This window comes from Heterodontus francisci, chromosome 39, assembly GCF_036365525.1.
Source record: "Heterodontus francisci isolate sHetFra1 chromosome 39, sHetFra1.hap1, whole genome shotgun sequence".
Classification (NCBI taxonomy): domain Eukaryota; kingdom Metazoa; phylum Chordata; class Chondrichthyes; order Heterodontiformes; family Heterodontidae; genus Heterodontus; species Heterodontus francisci.
Genome location: NC_090409.1, coordinates 40,509,777 through 40,524,797, shown reverse-complemented (window position 1 = coordinate 40,524,797; position 15,021 = coordinate 40,509,777). Strand labels below are relative to the sequence as shown.

Below are 15,021 nucleotides of genomic sequence, written 5' to 3'. Positions count from 1 at the left end.
TACTGAGGGAGTGCTGCACTGTCAGAGGGTCAGTACTGAGGGAGTACTGCACTGTCAGAGGGTCAGTACTGAGGGAGTGCTGCACTGTCAGAGGGTCAGTACTGAGGGAGTGCTGCACTGTCAGAGGGTGAGTACTGAGGGAGTGCTGCACTGTCGGAGGGTCAGTACTGAGGGAGTGCATCACAATCACAGGGTCAGTACTGAGGGAGTGCTGCACTGTCAGAGGGTCAGTACTGAGGGAGTACTGCATTGTCGGAAGGTCAGTACTGAGGGAGTGCTGCACTGTCAGAGGGTGAGTACTGAGGGAGTGCTACACAGTCACAGGGTCAGTACTGAGGGAGTGCTCCACTGTCACAGGGTCAGTACTGAGGGAGTGCTGCACTGTCGGAGTGTCAGTACTGAGGGAGTGCTCCACTGTCGGAGGGTCAGTACTGAGGGAGTGCTGCACTGTCGGAGGGTCAGTACTGAGGGAGCGCTGCACTGTCGGAGGGTCAGTACTGAGGGAGTGCTACACTGTCACAGGGTCAGTACTGAGGGAGTGCTACACTGTCAGAGGGTCAGTACTGAGGGAGTGCTGCACCGTCGGAGGGTCAGTACTGAGGGATTGCATCACAATCACAGGGTCAGTACTGAGGGAGTGCTGCACTGTCGGAGGGTGAGTACTGAGGGAGTGCTACACTGTCACAGGGTCAGTACTGAGGGAGTGCTACACTGTCAGAGGGTCAGCACTGAGTGAGTGCTGCACTGTCAGAGGGTCAGTACTGAGGGAGTGCTGCACTGTCGGAGGGTCAGTACTGAGGAAGTGCTGCACAGTTGGAGGGTCAGTACTGAGGGAGTGCTGCACTGTCAGAGGGTCAGTTCTGAGGGATTGCATCACAATCACAGGGTCAGTACTGAGGGAGTGCTGCACTGTCAGAGAGTCAGCACTGAGTGAGTACTGCACTGTCAGAGGGTCAGTACTGAGGGAGTGCTGCACTGTCGGAGGGTCAGTACTGAGGAAGTGCTGCACAGTTGGAGGGTCAGTACTGAGGGAGTGCTGCACTGTCGGAGAGTCAGTACTGAAGCAGTGCAACACTGTCAGAGGGTCAGTACTGAGGGAGCACTGCACTGTCAGAGGGTCAGCACTGAGGGAGTGCTGCACTGTTGCAGGGTTAGTACTGAGGAAGTGCTACACTGTCAGAGGGTCAGTGCTGAGGGAGCACTGCACTGTCAGAGGGTCAGTTCTGAGGGAGTGCTGCACTGTTGCAGGGTCAGTACTGAGGGAACACTGCAATGTCAGAGGGTCAGTCCTGAGGGAGTGCTGCACTGTCAGAGGGTCAGTTCTGAGGGAGTGCTGCACTGTCAGAGGGTCAGTACTGAGGGAGTGCTGCACTGTCAGAGGGTCAGTTCTGAGGGAGTGCTGCACTGTCGGAGGGTCAGTACTGAGGGAGCGCTGCACTGTCGGATGGTCAGTACTGAGGGAGTGCTGCACTGTCGGAGGGTCAGTACTGAGGGAGTGCTGCACTGTCGGAGGGTCAGTACGACGGTAGTGCTGCACTGTCGGAGGGTCAGTACTGAGGGAGTGCTGCACTGTCCGAGGGTCAGTACTGAGGGAGTGCTGCACTGTCAGAGGGTCAGTACTGAGGGAGTACTGCACTGTCGGAGGGTCAGTACTGAGGGAGTGCTGCACTGTCAGAGGGTCAGTACTGAGGGAGTGCTGCACTGTCGGAGGGTCAGTACTGAGGGAGTGCTGCACTGTCAGAGGGTCAGTACTGAGGGAGTGCATCACAATCACAGGGTCAGTACTGAGGGAGTGCATCACAATCACAGGGTCAGTACTGAGGGAGTGCTGCACTGTCAGAGGGTCAGTACTGAGGGAGTGCATCACAATCACAGGGTCAGTACTGAGGGAGTGCTACACTGTCAGAGGGTCAGCACTGAGGGAGTGCTGCACTGTCAGAGGGTCAGTACTGAGGGAGTGCATCACAATCACAGGGTCAGTACTGAGGGAGTGCTACACTGTCAGAGGGTCAGCACTGAGGGAGTGCTGCACTGTCAGAGGGTCAGTACTGAGGGAGTGCATCACAATCACAGGGTCAGTACTGAGGGAGTGCTGCACTGTCGGAAGGTCAGTACTGAGGGAGTGCTACACAGTCACAGGGTCAGTACTGAGGGAGTGCTCCACTGTCAGAGGGTCAGTACTGAGGGAGTACTGCATTGTCGGAAGGTCAGTACTGAGGGAGTGCTACACAGTCACAGGGTCAGTACTGAGGGAGTGCTCCACTGTCAGAGGGTCAGTACTGAGGGAGTACTGCATTGTCGGAAGGTCAGTACTGAGGGAGTGCTACACAGTCACAGGGTCAGTACTGAGGGAGTGCTCCACTGTCACAGGGTCTGTACTGAGGGAGTGCCGCACTGTCGGAGTGTCAGTACTGAGGGAGTGCTGCACTGTCGGAGTGTCAGTACTGAGGGAGTGCTCCACTGTCGGAGGGTCAGTACTGAGGGAGTGCTGCACTGTCGGAGGGTCAGTACTGAGGGAGCGCTGCACTGTCGGAGGGTCAGTACTGAGGGAGTGCTACACTGTCACAGGGTCAGTACTGAGGGAGTGCTACACTGTCAGAGGGTCAGTACTGAGGGAGTGCTGCACTGTCAGAGGGTCAGTTCTGAGGGATTGCATCACAATCACAGGGTCAGTACTGAGGGAGTGCTGCACTGTCGGAGGGTCAGTACTGAGGGAGTGCTACACTGTCACAGGGTCAGTACTGAGGGAGTGCTACACTGTCAGAGGGTCAGTACTGAGGGAGTGCTGCACTGTCAGAGGGTCAGTTCTGAGGGATTGCATCACAATCACAGGGTCAGTACTGAGGGAGTGCTGCACTGTCAGAGAGTCAGCACTAAGTGAGTGCTGCACTGTCAGAGGGTCAGTACTGAGGGAGTGCTGCACTGTCGGAGGGTCAGTACTGAGGGAGTGCTGCACTGTCAGAGGGTCAGTACTGAGGGAGTGCTGCACTGCAAGAGGGTCAGTACTGAGGAAGTGCTGCACAGTTGGAGGGTCAGTACTGAGGGAGTGCTGCACTGTCGGAGAGTCAGTACTGAAGCAGTGCAACATTGTCAGAGGGTCAGTACTGAGGGAGCACTGCACTGTCAGAGGGTCAGTACTGAGGGAGTGCTGCACTGTTGCAGGGTTAGTACTGAGGAAGTGCTACACTGTCAGAGGGTCAGTGCTGAGGGAGCACTGCACTGTCAGAGGGTCAGTTCTGAGGGAGTGCTGCACTGTTGCAGGGTCAGTACTGAGGGAACACTGCAATGTCAGAGGGTCAGTCCTGAGGGAGTGCTGCACTGTCAGAGGGTCAGTTCTGAGGGAGTGCTGCACTGTCAGAGGGTCAGTACTGAGGGAGTGCTGCACTGTCAGAGGGTCAGTTCTGAGGGAGTGCTGCACTGTCGGAGGGTCAGTACTGAGGAAGTGCTGCACTGTCAGAGGGTCAGTACTGAGGGAGCGCTGCACTGTCGGATGGTCAGTACTGAGGGAGTGCTGCACTGTCGGAGGGTCAGTACTGAGGGAGTGCTGCACTGTCAGATGGTCAGTACTGAGGGAGTGCTGAGTCTCGGAGGGTCAGTACTGAGGGAGTGCTGCAGGGTGAGATGTTAAACAAAGCACCTCTCTGCACTCTCAGGTGGTCATTACTGACCCCCTGACACTATTCATAGATGAGTTCTCCCCGGTCAATATTCATCACTAAAAAATAGATGCCCTTGTCCTCACCACATGGCTGTTAGTGGGATCTTGCTGTGTACAATGTAGCCTATTACAGCTACTGTAGAATAAAGGATGTCCATACTTACATTGCACAGTTAGTGTGAGGTTCCGCTCTGATGAAACAGATGGATATGTCACTCTGCAGGTGAGAGTTTGCCCCTGGTATTTGAGTGATGGGATCAGGGTCAGAACAGAAGTATAGGTCAGAGTGACACCATGCTGAATTACACTGTTTGACAGTGATCCAGGTACGTCAGTGGGAGTGACCCAGGTTAAGACAGGTGCTGTTCCATTGCACGTTGTGTTGAAGGTGCAGCTTACGTCCACACTCTTTCCTGCAATAATTTCAGCAGGGAATATCGTGGGTTTATCTGTGAAATCTAACAGACAGAGAATGGATCCTTTTCGATCAATATATCGTGAAACATCAGTTCAAATAGAAATCACAGTCCCACCAGAGAAAGCACTTTTACAAGGAAGATCCCAGAACTGAGAGGTTACAGTGATCAGGATAAACTTCTAAACACAATTCGAGAGATAGATGGGAGTGGGATAACCTGATAACATTGATGGACACAGTCAATACATTTAATCATTGATATTAAAGTGAGTATTAGAGGTTGCTTTCGAACTGAACTGGAAGGTATTGCCAGGTTATTGATAATCAGACACTGCGTTATAATAAGCTGTGTTTTGTGTTAATATGTAACCGCCACAGTTTGTGTTATTTCCCATTGAGTGTGGAATGTGAATTATTGAGTAATTATAACACAGCACTTACCAGAAATGTGAAGCTGGGTTACAGGATGGTAGCTATATTTATTCTTCTCGTCAAATTTTATTCTGAAATAATAAGGTCCTGCATCTTCCTGTGTGATGTCGTTTATAATCAGGGAACAGTCACCATCTTTCAGGGCTCCAGACAGCCGGGTCCGATGGCGGAACCGTGACGACACCTGATTGTGATTCTTGGAGTGAAAGACTACAGACGATGATCTCCGAACCTCGTTCTTAATCCAGACTCCAACTCGCGGTTTGTTTGCCAGACTCGATGGATAACTGTAATGACATGGAATCTGTGCACAGGAACCTTCCTGCACTGTCACATCTCGTGGAGTGTGGGCTTTCCACTCTTGTGACAAGGCAGCTGGGGAGAGAAATATCAATATTTAGCACTGGATGGTCTGTAGATCCAATAGACTCGATATCCACCCTCTCCGTCACTGGTGCACATTGACTGCAGTGTAGACCATCTACAGGACACACAAGGAACTCACCGAGGTTACACAACAGATGGAAGGGCATCCTGGACACGGGAGTGGACAAGTTCATTCTACATTGGCTCATGGACCTCAGGACCCTGTTGAGTGAAGCCAGTCTTCCACCCAACACAGTGTCTACAAGACGCACCAGTTGAGATACATTCTGTATTGACTTACAAGGCAGGAGAATGGATTAGGATCCATCAGAACTCACACCATTATCTCCATCGTAAATCACTAAGTAGCCAAACCCTCTTGTCTGCTCTGTATCCATTTGATTGGCTAATCTAACTCAATCTAGTGAGCATGCTCATTGTCTAAGGGATTATTATTGATGTAAAACCCACATTGTTGTAGTTTGATTCCGATGCAGCATTGTAGACTGACTTGTCCCCAAGCTCAGCACTGTCTCTACTCCAGCAGACACTATGAAACACACCAGCAAAGCTCCACTAGCATGTGTTGAGAGCAGAGGCAAACGTGGGAACTGACTGTTTGACACCTTTATACGCTGAGTGGTTTATCTTCCTTCTCTCTTTCAGTTACTCTGCACCCTTATCGTAGTTGTGATCATGGTGTGAATGGTCAGGAAGTGTGACACTGAACTGTCCTGTCTATTCTAGGAGCTGCTGTGTTCTCTTCATGGGAGATTCTCAATAAAATCAGCAAAAGACCCAAATTTCAGGCCATTGCTATCGGAGCCCTCACATCAGGATAGACTTCATCCCCCAGTATTTATCCTCGCTTCTCGACTAAACCCATCACCCCACCTGTTGCTCACTGACCTACATTGGCTCCCGGTCCAACGCCTCAAATGAAAGATTCTCATCCTCGTTTTCCAATCCCTCTGTGGCCCCTCTCCACTCCCGATCTCTGTAACATCCTCCAGCCCTGCAACCCTCCGGCATCTCTGCACTCCTCCAATCCTGTTTCCGGAATGGGAGCCAGTGTATATCAGCGAGCACAGGGGCGATGGGTGAACGGGACTTGGTGCCAGTTACTGCACTGGGTCACTGCTGAATTGGTTCCCAATCAGAGCTCAGTAAGAATGATCTTTTACAAAGACTATTCACCATGAATATGTCCGAGCTGACGATGATATTACCTTGGAGAAGAGACAGGAGGAAGTAAGATTTCCCGATCATTGTCCGTTCCCAGAGATTTCATCAGCTTCTCACTCTGAAAGAGAAAGGAGTTAATGAGACCTCACCTCTTGTCTGACAGCTCTCGAGAGATCAAAACTGCTTTTAGACAATGTCTTCACCGACTAATTTGATTCTCTGTGGGTGACGGGTGCTCTACAGAGAGTTACAAGGCTTTAAGAAAGTAAAACAATGAACAACTTGCATTTCTATAGCACTCCCTCAGTCCTGGCACTGGGAGCCTGGATTAGTGGCTCAAATTCATGTCTCTGTCCTTTCCTCCTCCCTTGAATTAGAGAGATATCTCGTTCTGATGAAAGGTCACAGACCTGAAACATTAACTCTGTTTCTGTCTCCAAGATGCTGCCAGACCTGCTGAGTATTTCCAACACTTTCTGGGATATTTTCAGATTTCCAGCATCCACAGAACTTTGCTTTTATATTAAGAGTTTCTGTCCGACAGACTTGAGCCCTGTGCCCAGATCTCAATAACATGTAGAAATCTTTCAAAGGCGTCAATCATTGGAATGTGTCTTTATAAAGTCACAACACCAACAAAGGTCGATGTTGGTTGTGGAAGTGAATTCCAATCGTTGTGTTACTTACCCGTGGCCTGTCCGACTGCTCGCCTGGGGAGTAAGTGCCGACACACTGTGTTCAGGCTGAATGGACTCTTCCTGTGCTGTTCTGTGTATTTAGTTAGAAAGGGCTGATGTTTCACTGTGAAATCAGGAAGTGGGGAAACAGTGAGAAAATTATAAGGAAGCTGTTGATCTGTTGAAGCTGATTTTGGTGATGATATTTCTGCACAAGCTGAGCAGCTGTTAACATGGAGATAGCACAAAGACTCAGTGGATTCAACACCCTCTCCCTCACCTCTGAGTCAGAAAATCTAAAGATTCCCCGCTGCCAGTACTGAGGGAGTGCCGCACTGTCGGAGGTTCAGTACTGAGGGAGTGCCGCACTATCGGAGGGTCAGTACTGAGGGAGTGCTGCACTGTCAGAGGATCAGTACTGAGGGAGTGCCGCACTGTCGGAGGGTCAGGACTGAGGGAGTGCTGCACTGTCGGAGGGTCAGTACTGAGGGAGTGCTGCACTGTCGGAGGATCAGTACTGAGGGAGTGCTGCACTATCGGAGGGTCAGTACTGAGGGAGTGCTGCACTGTCGGAGGTTCAGAAATGGCCTGGCAAGCCACTCAGTTGTACCTAACCGTTCCAAAGTCAATAAAAGGGAATGAAACCGGACGGACCACCCGGCATCGACCGAGGCACCGGAAACGACAACGGCAAACCCAGCCCTGTCGAATCTGCAAAGTCCTCCTTACTAACATCTGGGGGCTTGTGCCAAAGTTGGGAGAGCTGTCCCACAGACTAGTCAAACAACAGTCTGACATTTCAAACAGATCTAGCAATTCCAAACTTGGCATTGATGAGACGCTGTGGGCCATCAGCAGCAGCAGAATTGTACTTAACCACAATCTGTAACCTCATGGCCCAGTATATCCCCCACTCTACCATTACCATCAAGTCAGGAGACCAACCCTGGTTCAATGAAGAGTGCAGGAGGGCATTCCAGGAGCAGCACCAGGCTTACCTCAAAATGAGGTGTCAACCTGGTGAAGCTACAACACAAGGACTATCTGCGTGCCAAACTGCGTAAGCAGCATGCGATAGACAGAGCTAAGCGATCCCATAACCAACGGATCAGATCTAAGCTCTGCAGTCCTGTCACATCCAGCCGTGAATGGTGGTGGACAATTAAACAACTAACTGGAGGAGGTGGCTCCACAAATATCCCCATCCTCAATGATGGGGGAGCCCAGCACATCAGTGTGAAAGATAAGGCTGAAGCATTTGCAACAATCTTCAGCTAGAAGTGCCGAGTTGATGATCCATCTCGGCCTCCTCCTGAAGTCCCCAGCATCACAGATGCCAGACTTCAGCCAATTCGATTCACTCCGCGTGATATCAAGAAACGACTGAAGGCACTGGACACTGCAAAGGCTATGGGCCCTGACAATATTCCGGCAATAGTACTGAAGACCTGTGCTCCAGAACTTGCCGTGCCCCTAGCCAAGCTGTTCCAGTACAGCTACAACACTGGCATCTACCCTGCAATGTGGAAAATTGCCCAGCTATGTCCTGTACACAAAAAGCAGGACAAGTCCAACCCAACCAATTACCGTCCCATCAGTCTACTCTCAATCATCAGTAAAGTGTTGGAAGGTGTCATCAACAGTGCCATCAAGCAGCACTTGCTTAGCAATAACCTGCTCAGTGACGCTCAGTTTGGGTTCCGCCAGGGCCACTCAGCTCCTGACCTCATTACAGCCTTGGTTCAAACATGGACAAAAGAGCTGAACTCAAGAGGTGAGGTGAGAGTGACTGCCCTTGACATCAAGGCAGTAGAACTTATTGTTATTGTTTCCGATGTTGGTTTGGTTCAACATGCAGTCATAGTCCTCATGAATCGCAGCCAGTGCGTTAGAACTCAACTGGCGCTGCTCATCAACCTTGGCCTTGACCTGGTCTTTTGGGGCAGCTTTTAGAGCCTCAATGGTTGACTTGGCGTTGTCCTCCTCTGGTTCAACTTTGACCTTCTTTTTCCCGGAGAATTCCATCACACTCCTGACTTGTGCCTTGTAGGTGGTGGACAGGCTTTGGGGAGTCAGGAGGTGAGTTACTCACCGCAGGATTCCCAGCCTCTGACCTGCTCTTGTAGCCACGGTATTTATATGGCTGATCCAGTTCAGTTTCTGGTCAATGGTAGCCCCCAGGATGTTGATAATGGGGGGATTCAGCGATGGTAACGCCATTGAATGTCAAGGGCAGATGGTTAGATTCTCTCTTGTTGGAGATGGTCATTGCCTGGCACTTGTGTGGCGCGAATGTTACTTGCCACTTATCAGCCCAAGCCTAGGTATTGTCCAGGTCTTGCTGCATTTCTACACGGACTGCTTCAGTATCTGAGGAGTCACGAATGGTGCTGAACATTGTGCAATCATCAGCGAACATCCCCACTTCTGACCTTATGATTGAAGGAAGGTCATTGATGAAGTAGCTGAAGATGGTTGTGCCTAGGACACTACCCTGAGGTACTCCTGCAGTGATGTCCTGGAGCTCAGATGATTGACCTCCAACAACCACAACCATCTTTTTTTGCGCTTGATCTGACTCCAGCCAGCGGAAAGTTTTCCCCCTGATTCCCACTTACTCCAGTTTTGCTCGGGCTCCTTGATGCCATAGTTGGTCAAATGCTGCCTTGATGTCAAGGGCAGTCTGGATGGGTGCAGTTCCAACAACACTCAAGAAGCTCGACACCATCCAGGACAAAGCGGCCCGCTTGATTGGCACCCCATCCACAAACATTCACTCCCTACACCACCGACACACAGTGGCAGCAGTGTGTACCATCTACAAGATGCACTGCAGCAACGCACCAAGGCTCTTTAGACAGCACCTTCCAAACCCGCGACCTCTACCAACTAGAAGGACAAGGGCAGCAGATGCATGGGAACACCACCACCTGCAAGTTCCCCTCCAAGTCTCACACCATCCTGACTTGGAACTATATCACCGTTCCTTTACTGTCGCTGGGTCAAAATCCTGGAACTCCCTTCCTAACAGCGCTGTGGGTGTACCTACCCCACATGGACTGCAGCGGTTCAAGAAAGCAGCTCACCACCACCTTCTCAAGGGCAATTAGGGATGAGCAATAAATGCTGGCCTGGCCAGCGACGCCCACATCCCATGAATGAATAAAAAAAAAGTACTGAGAGAGTGCTGCACTGTCGGAGGGTCAGTACTGAGGGTGTGCTGCACTGTTGGAGGGTCAGTACTGAGGGAGTGCTGCACTGTCGGAGTTTCAGCACTGAGGGAGTGCTGCACTGTCAGAGGGTCAGTGCTGAGCGAGTGCTCCACTGTCAGAATGTCAGTACTGAGGGCGTGCTGCACTGTCAGAGGGTCAGTACTGAGGAGTGCTGCACTGTCGGAGTTTCAGCTCTGAGGGAGTGCTGCACTGTCGGAGGGTCAGTACTGAGGGTGTGCTGCACTGTTAGAGGGTCAGTACTGAGGGAGTGCTGCACTGTCAGAGGATCAGTATTCAGGGAGTGCTGCACTTTCGGAGTTTCAGTGCTGAGGGAGTGCTGCACTGTCGGAGGGTCAGTACTGAGGGTGTGCTGCACTGTTAGAGGGTCAGTACTGAGGGAGTGCTGCACTGTCAGAGGATCAGTATTCAGGGAGTGCTGCACTTTCGGAGTTTCAGTGCTGAGGGAGTGCTGCACTGTCAGAGGGTCTGTACTGAGGGAGTGCTGCACTGTCAGAGGGTCTGTACTGAGGGAGTGCTGCACTCTCAAAGGGTTAGTACTGATGGGCTACTGTACTGTGGGAGTGCTGCACTGTCGGAGGGTCAATATTAACAGTGTGGATGCTGGGGAGGATGTTTCCCCTTGTGGGGGAATCTAGAACGAGGGGGCACAGTTTCAGAATAAGGAGTCTCCCATTTAATACAGAGATGAGGAGGAATTTCTTCTCTCAGAGGGTGGTTAGTGTTTGGAATTCCCTTCCTCAGTGAGCAGTGGAGGCTCGGTCAGTGAATATATTCAAGGCTGAGTCAGACAGATTTCTGATTGACAAGGGAGTCAAGGTTTATGGGGGAACAGACAGGAAAGTGGAGTTAAGGCCACAATCAGATCAGTCATGATCTTACTGTACAGTCAGGTAGGTTCGAGGGGCCGAATGGCCTACTCCTGCTCCTGTTTCCTTTGTCTTTAACGACTGGGAATATAACAGATCAAAATCCACTCTGTGTGCTCGATTCACAATGTCGTGCTTGGCTCTCTAACAGTAGCTGTGTTAACAGTGAGACTGTGTGTCTGTGTGTTACTGGACTGTACAAAGGTAACCAGACTATTTGGTGCTGGGTTCAGTGCCAGCTTGGTTCGGTTGGTAACACTGTGCCCTCTGACTGGAGGCTGATGTTCCCTCTTGGTAGTGACAGTGATGGGGGTGTCGGGGAGGAGGGGGATATTTACCCCACTGTTGCCCCATTCTCTGCTGTGAGACCTGCTGCCTTTCCTGTTCCAGTGACACTGGGCAGTCCTTCGACAGTTACCGATGATCCCGGTCTTCCTGTGTAATCCCAGTAAGTTAGAGCAGGACCGACCAAACAAACAGGGGATGTGGGGAGGGACTGACCCTGTCCTCAAGGTGGGGGGAGGAGGGAAGATTCTGCCAGTCGTCTGTCTTAACAGCATCGTAAGCACAGCAGGAAGATTCCCCCGTTTCCTGTGTCTTAACAGCATCGTAAGCACAGCAGGAAGATTCCTCTGGAACCATGGGAGTTTCATGGGAGTAAGACCAGGATGGAAGGCCTCTACTTTAATGCCAGGAGTATTGCAGGTAAAACGGATGAGTTAAGGGCAATGATTGACACGTGGAATTGTGATATAGTAGCCATCACGGAGACATGGTTGAGGGAGGGGCAGGATTGGCAGCTCAATATCCCGGGGTATAGAATCTTCAGGCGAGACAGAGGAGGGGGTAAAAGAGGAGGGGGCATTGCAATATTAGTTAAGGAGTCCGTTACTGCAGTAAAGAGAGATGATATCTTGGAGGGGGCATCAAATGAAGCTTTATGGGTAGAGTTTAGGAATAAAAAAGGGACAGCCACATTGCTAGGTGTTTATTATAGACCCCCAGATAATCAGCGGGAATTTGAGGAGCAAATATGTGCAATTTGCAGAGGTGTGAAAAAATAATAGGGTAATTATATTAGGTGATTTCAACTTTCCCAACATTAATTGGGATAGTCATCGTGTTAAGGGCTTAGATGGAGTGGAGTTCTTAAAATGTATACAGGAGAACTTTTTAGCTCAATATGTAGAAGATCCAACAAGGGAGGGTGCAGTGCTGGACCTAATTCTGGGGAATGAAGCCGGACAGGTGGTTGATGTGTTGGTGGGGGAGCATTTTGGTGATAGCGACCACAACACGGTACAATTTAAGCTCGTTATGGAGAAAGAAATAGACAAGTTGCAAAAAAAAGGTTTTGGATTGGGGGAGAGCGAAGTTTAGTAAAATAAGGCAGGATCTGGCCAAGGTAGACTGGAAAGAGTTACTTGTCGGGAAATCTACAGCAGAGCAGTGGGGGGCATTCAAAAAGGAAATGGGGAGGGTACAGGCCCAACATGTTCCCTCTAGGGTAATAGGTAGGAGCAACAAGCCCAGAGAACCATGGATGACCAGAAACATTCAGGGTATGATGAGAAGGTAAAGAGAGGCTTTTAGCAAATACAAGGAGAGCAAATCAATGGAAGCATTTGTGGAGTACAGAAAATGTAGGATGGAGCTTCAGAAAGCAATTAGGAGAGCAAAGAGGGGATATGAGAAAGCTCTGGCTGGTAAAAGTAGGGAAAATCCCAAGATATTCTATAAGTATATCAATGGGAAGAGGATAACCAGGGAAAGAGTAGAACCCATTAGGGACCAAGGGGGAAATGTGTGGGTGGAGCCAGAGGACATTGGTAGGGTGTTGAACGAATACTTCACATCGGTCTTCACCCAAGAGAAAGAGGATGTAGATATGGAACTTAGAGAGAGAGACTGTGAGGTTCTTGAGCAAATTGTCATAGGGAGTGACAAGGTATTGGAGGCTTAAAAGTGGACAAATCTCCAGGTCCGGACGATTTGTGTCCCAGGATGCTGTGGGAGGTGAGGGTGGAGATTTCAGGGGCTCTGACCCTAATTTTTAATTCCTCTCTGGCCACGGGGGAGGTGCCAGAGGACTGGAGAACAGCTAGTGTGGTCCCACTATTTCAGAAAGGTTGTAAAGATAAGCCAGGGAACTACAGACCAGTGAGTCTCACGTCAGTGGTAGGGAAACTATTGGAGAAAATTCTGAAGGAGAGAATCTATCACCACTTGGAGAGGCAAAATTTGATTAGGAATAGTCAGCATGGCTTTGTCAGAGGGAGGTCATGGCTAACAAATTTGATTGAATTTTTTGAGCATGTGACCAGGTGTGTCGATGAGGGTAGTGCAGTTGATGTAGTTTACATGGATTTCAGCAAAGCCTTTGACAAGGTCCCACATGGGAGACTTACCAAGAAAGCAAATGCACATGGGATACAAGGTAACTTGATAAGGTGGATTCAAAATTGGCTTAGCTGTAGGAGACAGAGAGTGATGACAGACGGCTGTTTTAGTGACTGGAAGCCTGTGTCCAGTGGTGTACCACAGGGATCTGTTCTGGGTCCCCTATTGTTTGTCATTTATATAAACGACATAGATGACTATGTGGGGGGTAGGATCAGTAAGGTCGCAGATGACACAAAGATTGGCCGAGTTGTTAACAGTGAGGTGGAGTGTCTTAGGTTACAGGAAGATATAGACGGGATGGTCAAATGTGCAGAAAAGTGGCAGATGGAATTTGATGTTGAAAAGTGTGAGGTGATACACTTTGGAAGGAGTAATGTGACACAGAAGTATTCAATGAATGGCCTGACACTGGGAAGTTCCAAGGAACAAAGGGACCTTGGCGTGTTTGTCCATAGATCTCTGAAGGCAGAAGGGCAGGTTAATAGGGTGGTGACAAAGGCATATGGGACACTTGCCTTTATCAATCGAGGCATAGATTACAAAAGCAGGGAGGTCATGTTGGAGTTGTATAGAACTTTGGTAAGGCCACAGCTGGAGTACTTTGTGCAATTCTGGTCGCCACATTATAGGAAGGATGTGATTGCATTGGAGGGGGTGCAGAGGCGATTCACCAGGATGGTGCCTGGGATGGAACATTTAAGCTATGAAGAGAGGTTGGATAGGCTTGGGTTGTTTTCGCTGGAGCAGAGAAGACTGAGGGGTGACCTGATCGAGGTGTACAAGATTATTAGGGGCATGGGCAGGGTGGATAGGGAGCAGCTGTTCCCCTTAGTTGAAGGATCAGTTACGAGGGGCCACAAGTTTAAGGTGAGGGGCGGGAGGTTTAAGGGGGATTTGAGGAAGAACTTTTTGTTACCCAGAGGGTGGTGACGGTTTGGAATGCCCTGCCTGGGAGGGTGGTAGAGGCAGGTTGCCTCACATCCTTTAAAAAGTACCTGGATGAGCACTTGGCACGTCATAACATTCAAGGCTATGGGCCAAGTGCTGGCAAATGGGATTAGGTAGACAGGTCAGGTGTCTTTAATGCATCAGGGCAGACTCGATGGGCTGAAGGGCCTCTTCTGCACTGTATTATTCTGTGATTCTTGTGATTCTGTGTCTTAACAGCATCGTAAACACAGCAGGAAGATTTTTCCTCCTGTCTCTGAGAAGTAAAACTACGATGCTACAGCACCACCACTGGCAGGTGGGTGAAATTACAGTGTGACATGTTTACATGGGAAATTTCCATTTCCAAACAATAATATACATAATGGGGTGGGGCAAATCTGAAAACAGGATATAACATTTTGGAGACAGGAATTGTGAACAGAAGTAAGATGTTTAATATAAGTATATCAGCACAGAACAGTCTGAGCATCTTAATCGCTTGTGTTAAAAAATGTAATATTATTCAGAGCCCATGTGCATCTTGCAATCTTTCACAGCATGAAAACGGTGCAGTGTTCAGAAAGCACGTTCAGATCTGGTAACAATGTTGAGCAGCGTCACATTTCTGTTCATTGCTATTCGACCATGTTGGCTGCACGCAGTGAGGCAGTGCCTCGGTTATGGTGAGGCCGCTCAGCAGGGCTGGGTTACCCCGGGTTCAAAGGGCATGTTAATTTGTTGGCTTGCAAAGCGTTTATTTTGTCTCTGAAGATGGAATTGATCAGATAAATTGGTTTGAGCTGTCGTTTCAAACAGTCGAGAGGGGCCCGAAGTCTATCAGTGAGCGAAAGAT

General features: G+C 49.8%; 1 protein-coding gene across 3 annotated transcripts in view; it reads right to left on the bottom strand.

The window, feature by feature from the left end:
* Positions 1–15,021, bottom strand: part of LOC137352773 (sialic acid-binding Ig-like lectin 13) — a 40,359-nt gene that overhangs the window by 19,364 nt on the left and 5,974 nt on the right. For 2 of the 3 annotated variants that reach the window (XM_068018578.1, XM_068018576.1), the window contains exons 2-5: positions 6,747–6,860; positions 6,104–6,177; positions 4,518–4,883; positions 3,823–4,116 (exon numbers count right to left, since the gene is read on the bottom strand). In XM_068018578.1, the coding sequence (XP_067874679.1) occupies positions 3,823–4,116; positions 4,518–4,883; positions 6,104–6,143 (700 nt within the window). In that variant the 5' untranslated portion in view covers positions 6,144–6,177; positions 6,747–6,860. Of the gene's footprint in view, positions 1–3,822; positions 4,117–4,517; positions 4,884–6,103; positions 6,178–6,345; positions 6,694–6,746; positions 6,861–15,021 lie in introns of those variants that run through there. The other variant, XM_068018577.1, reaches the window with a different exon arrangement.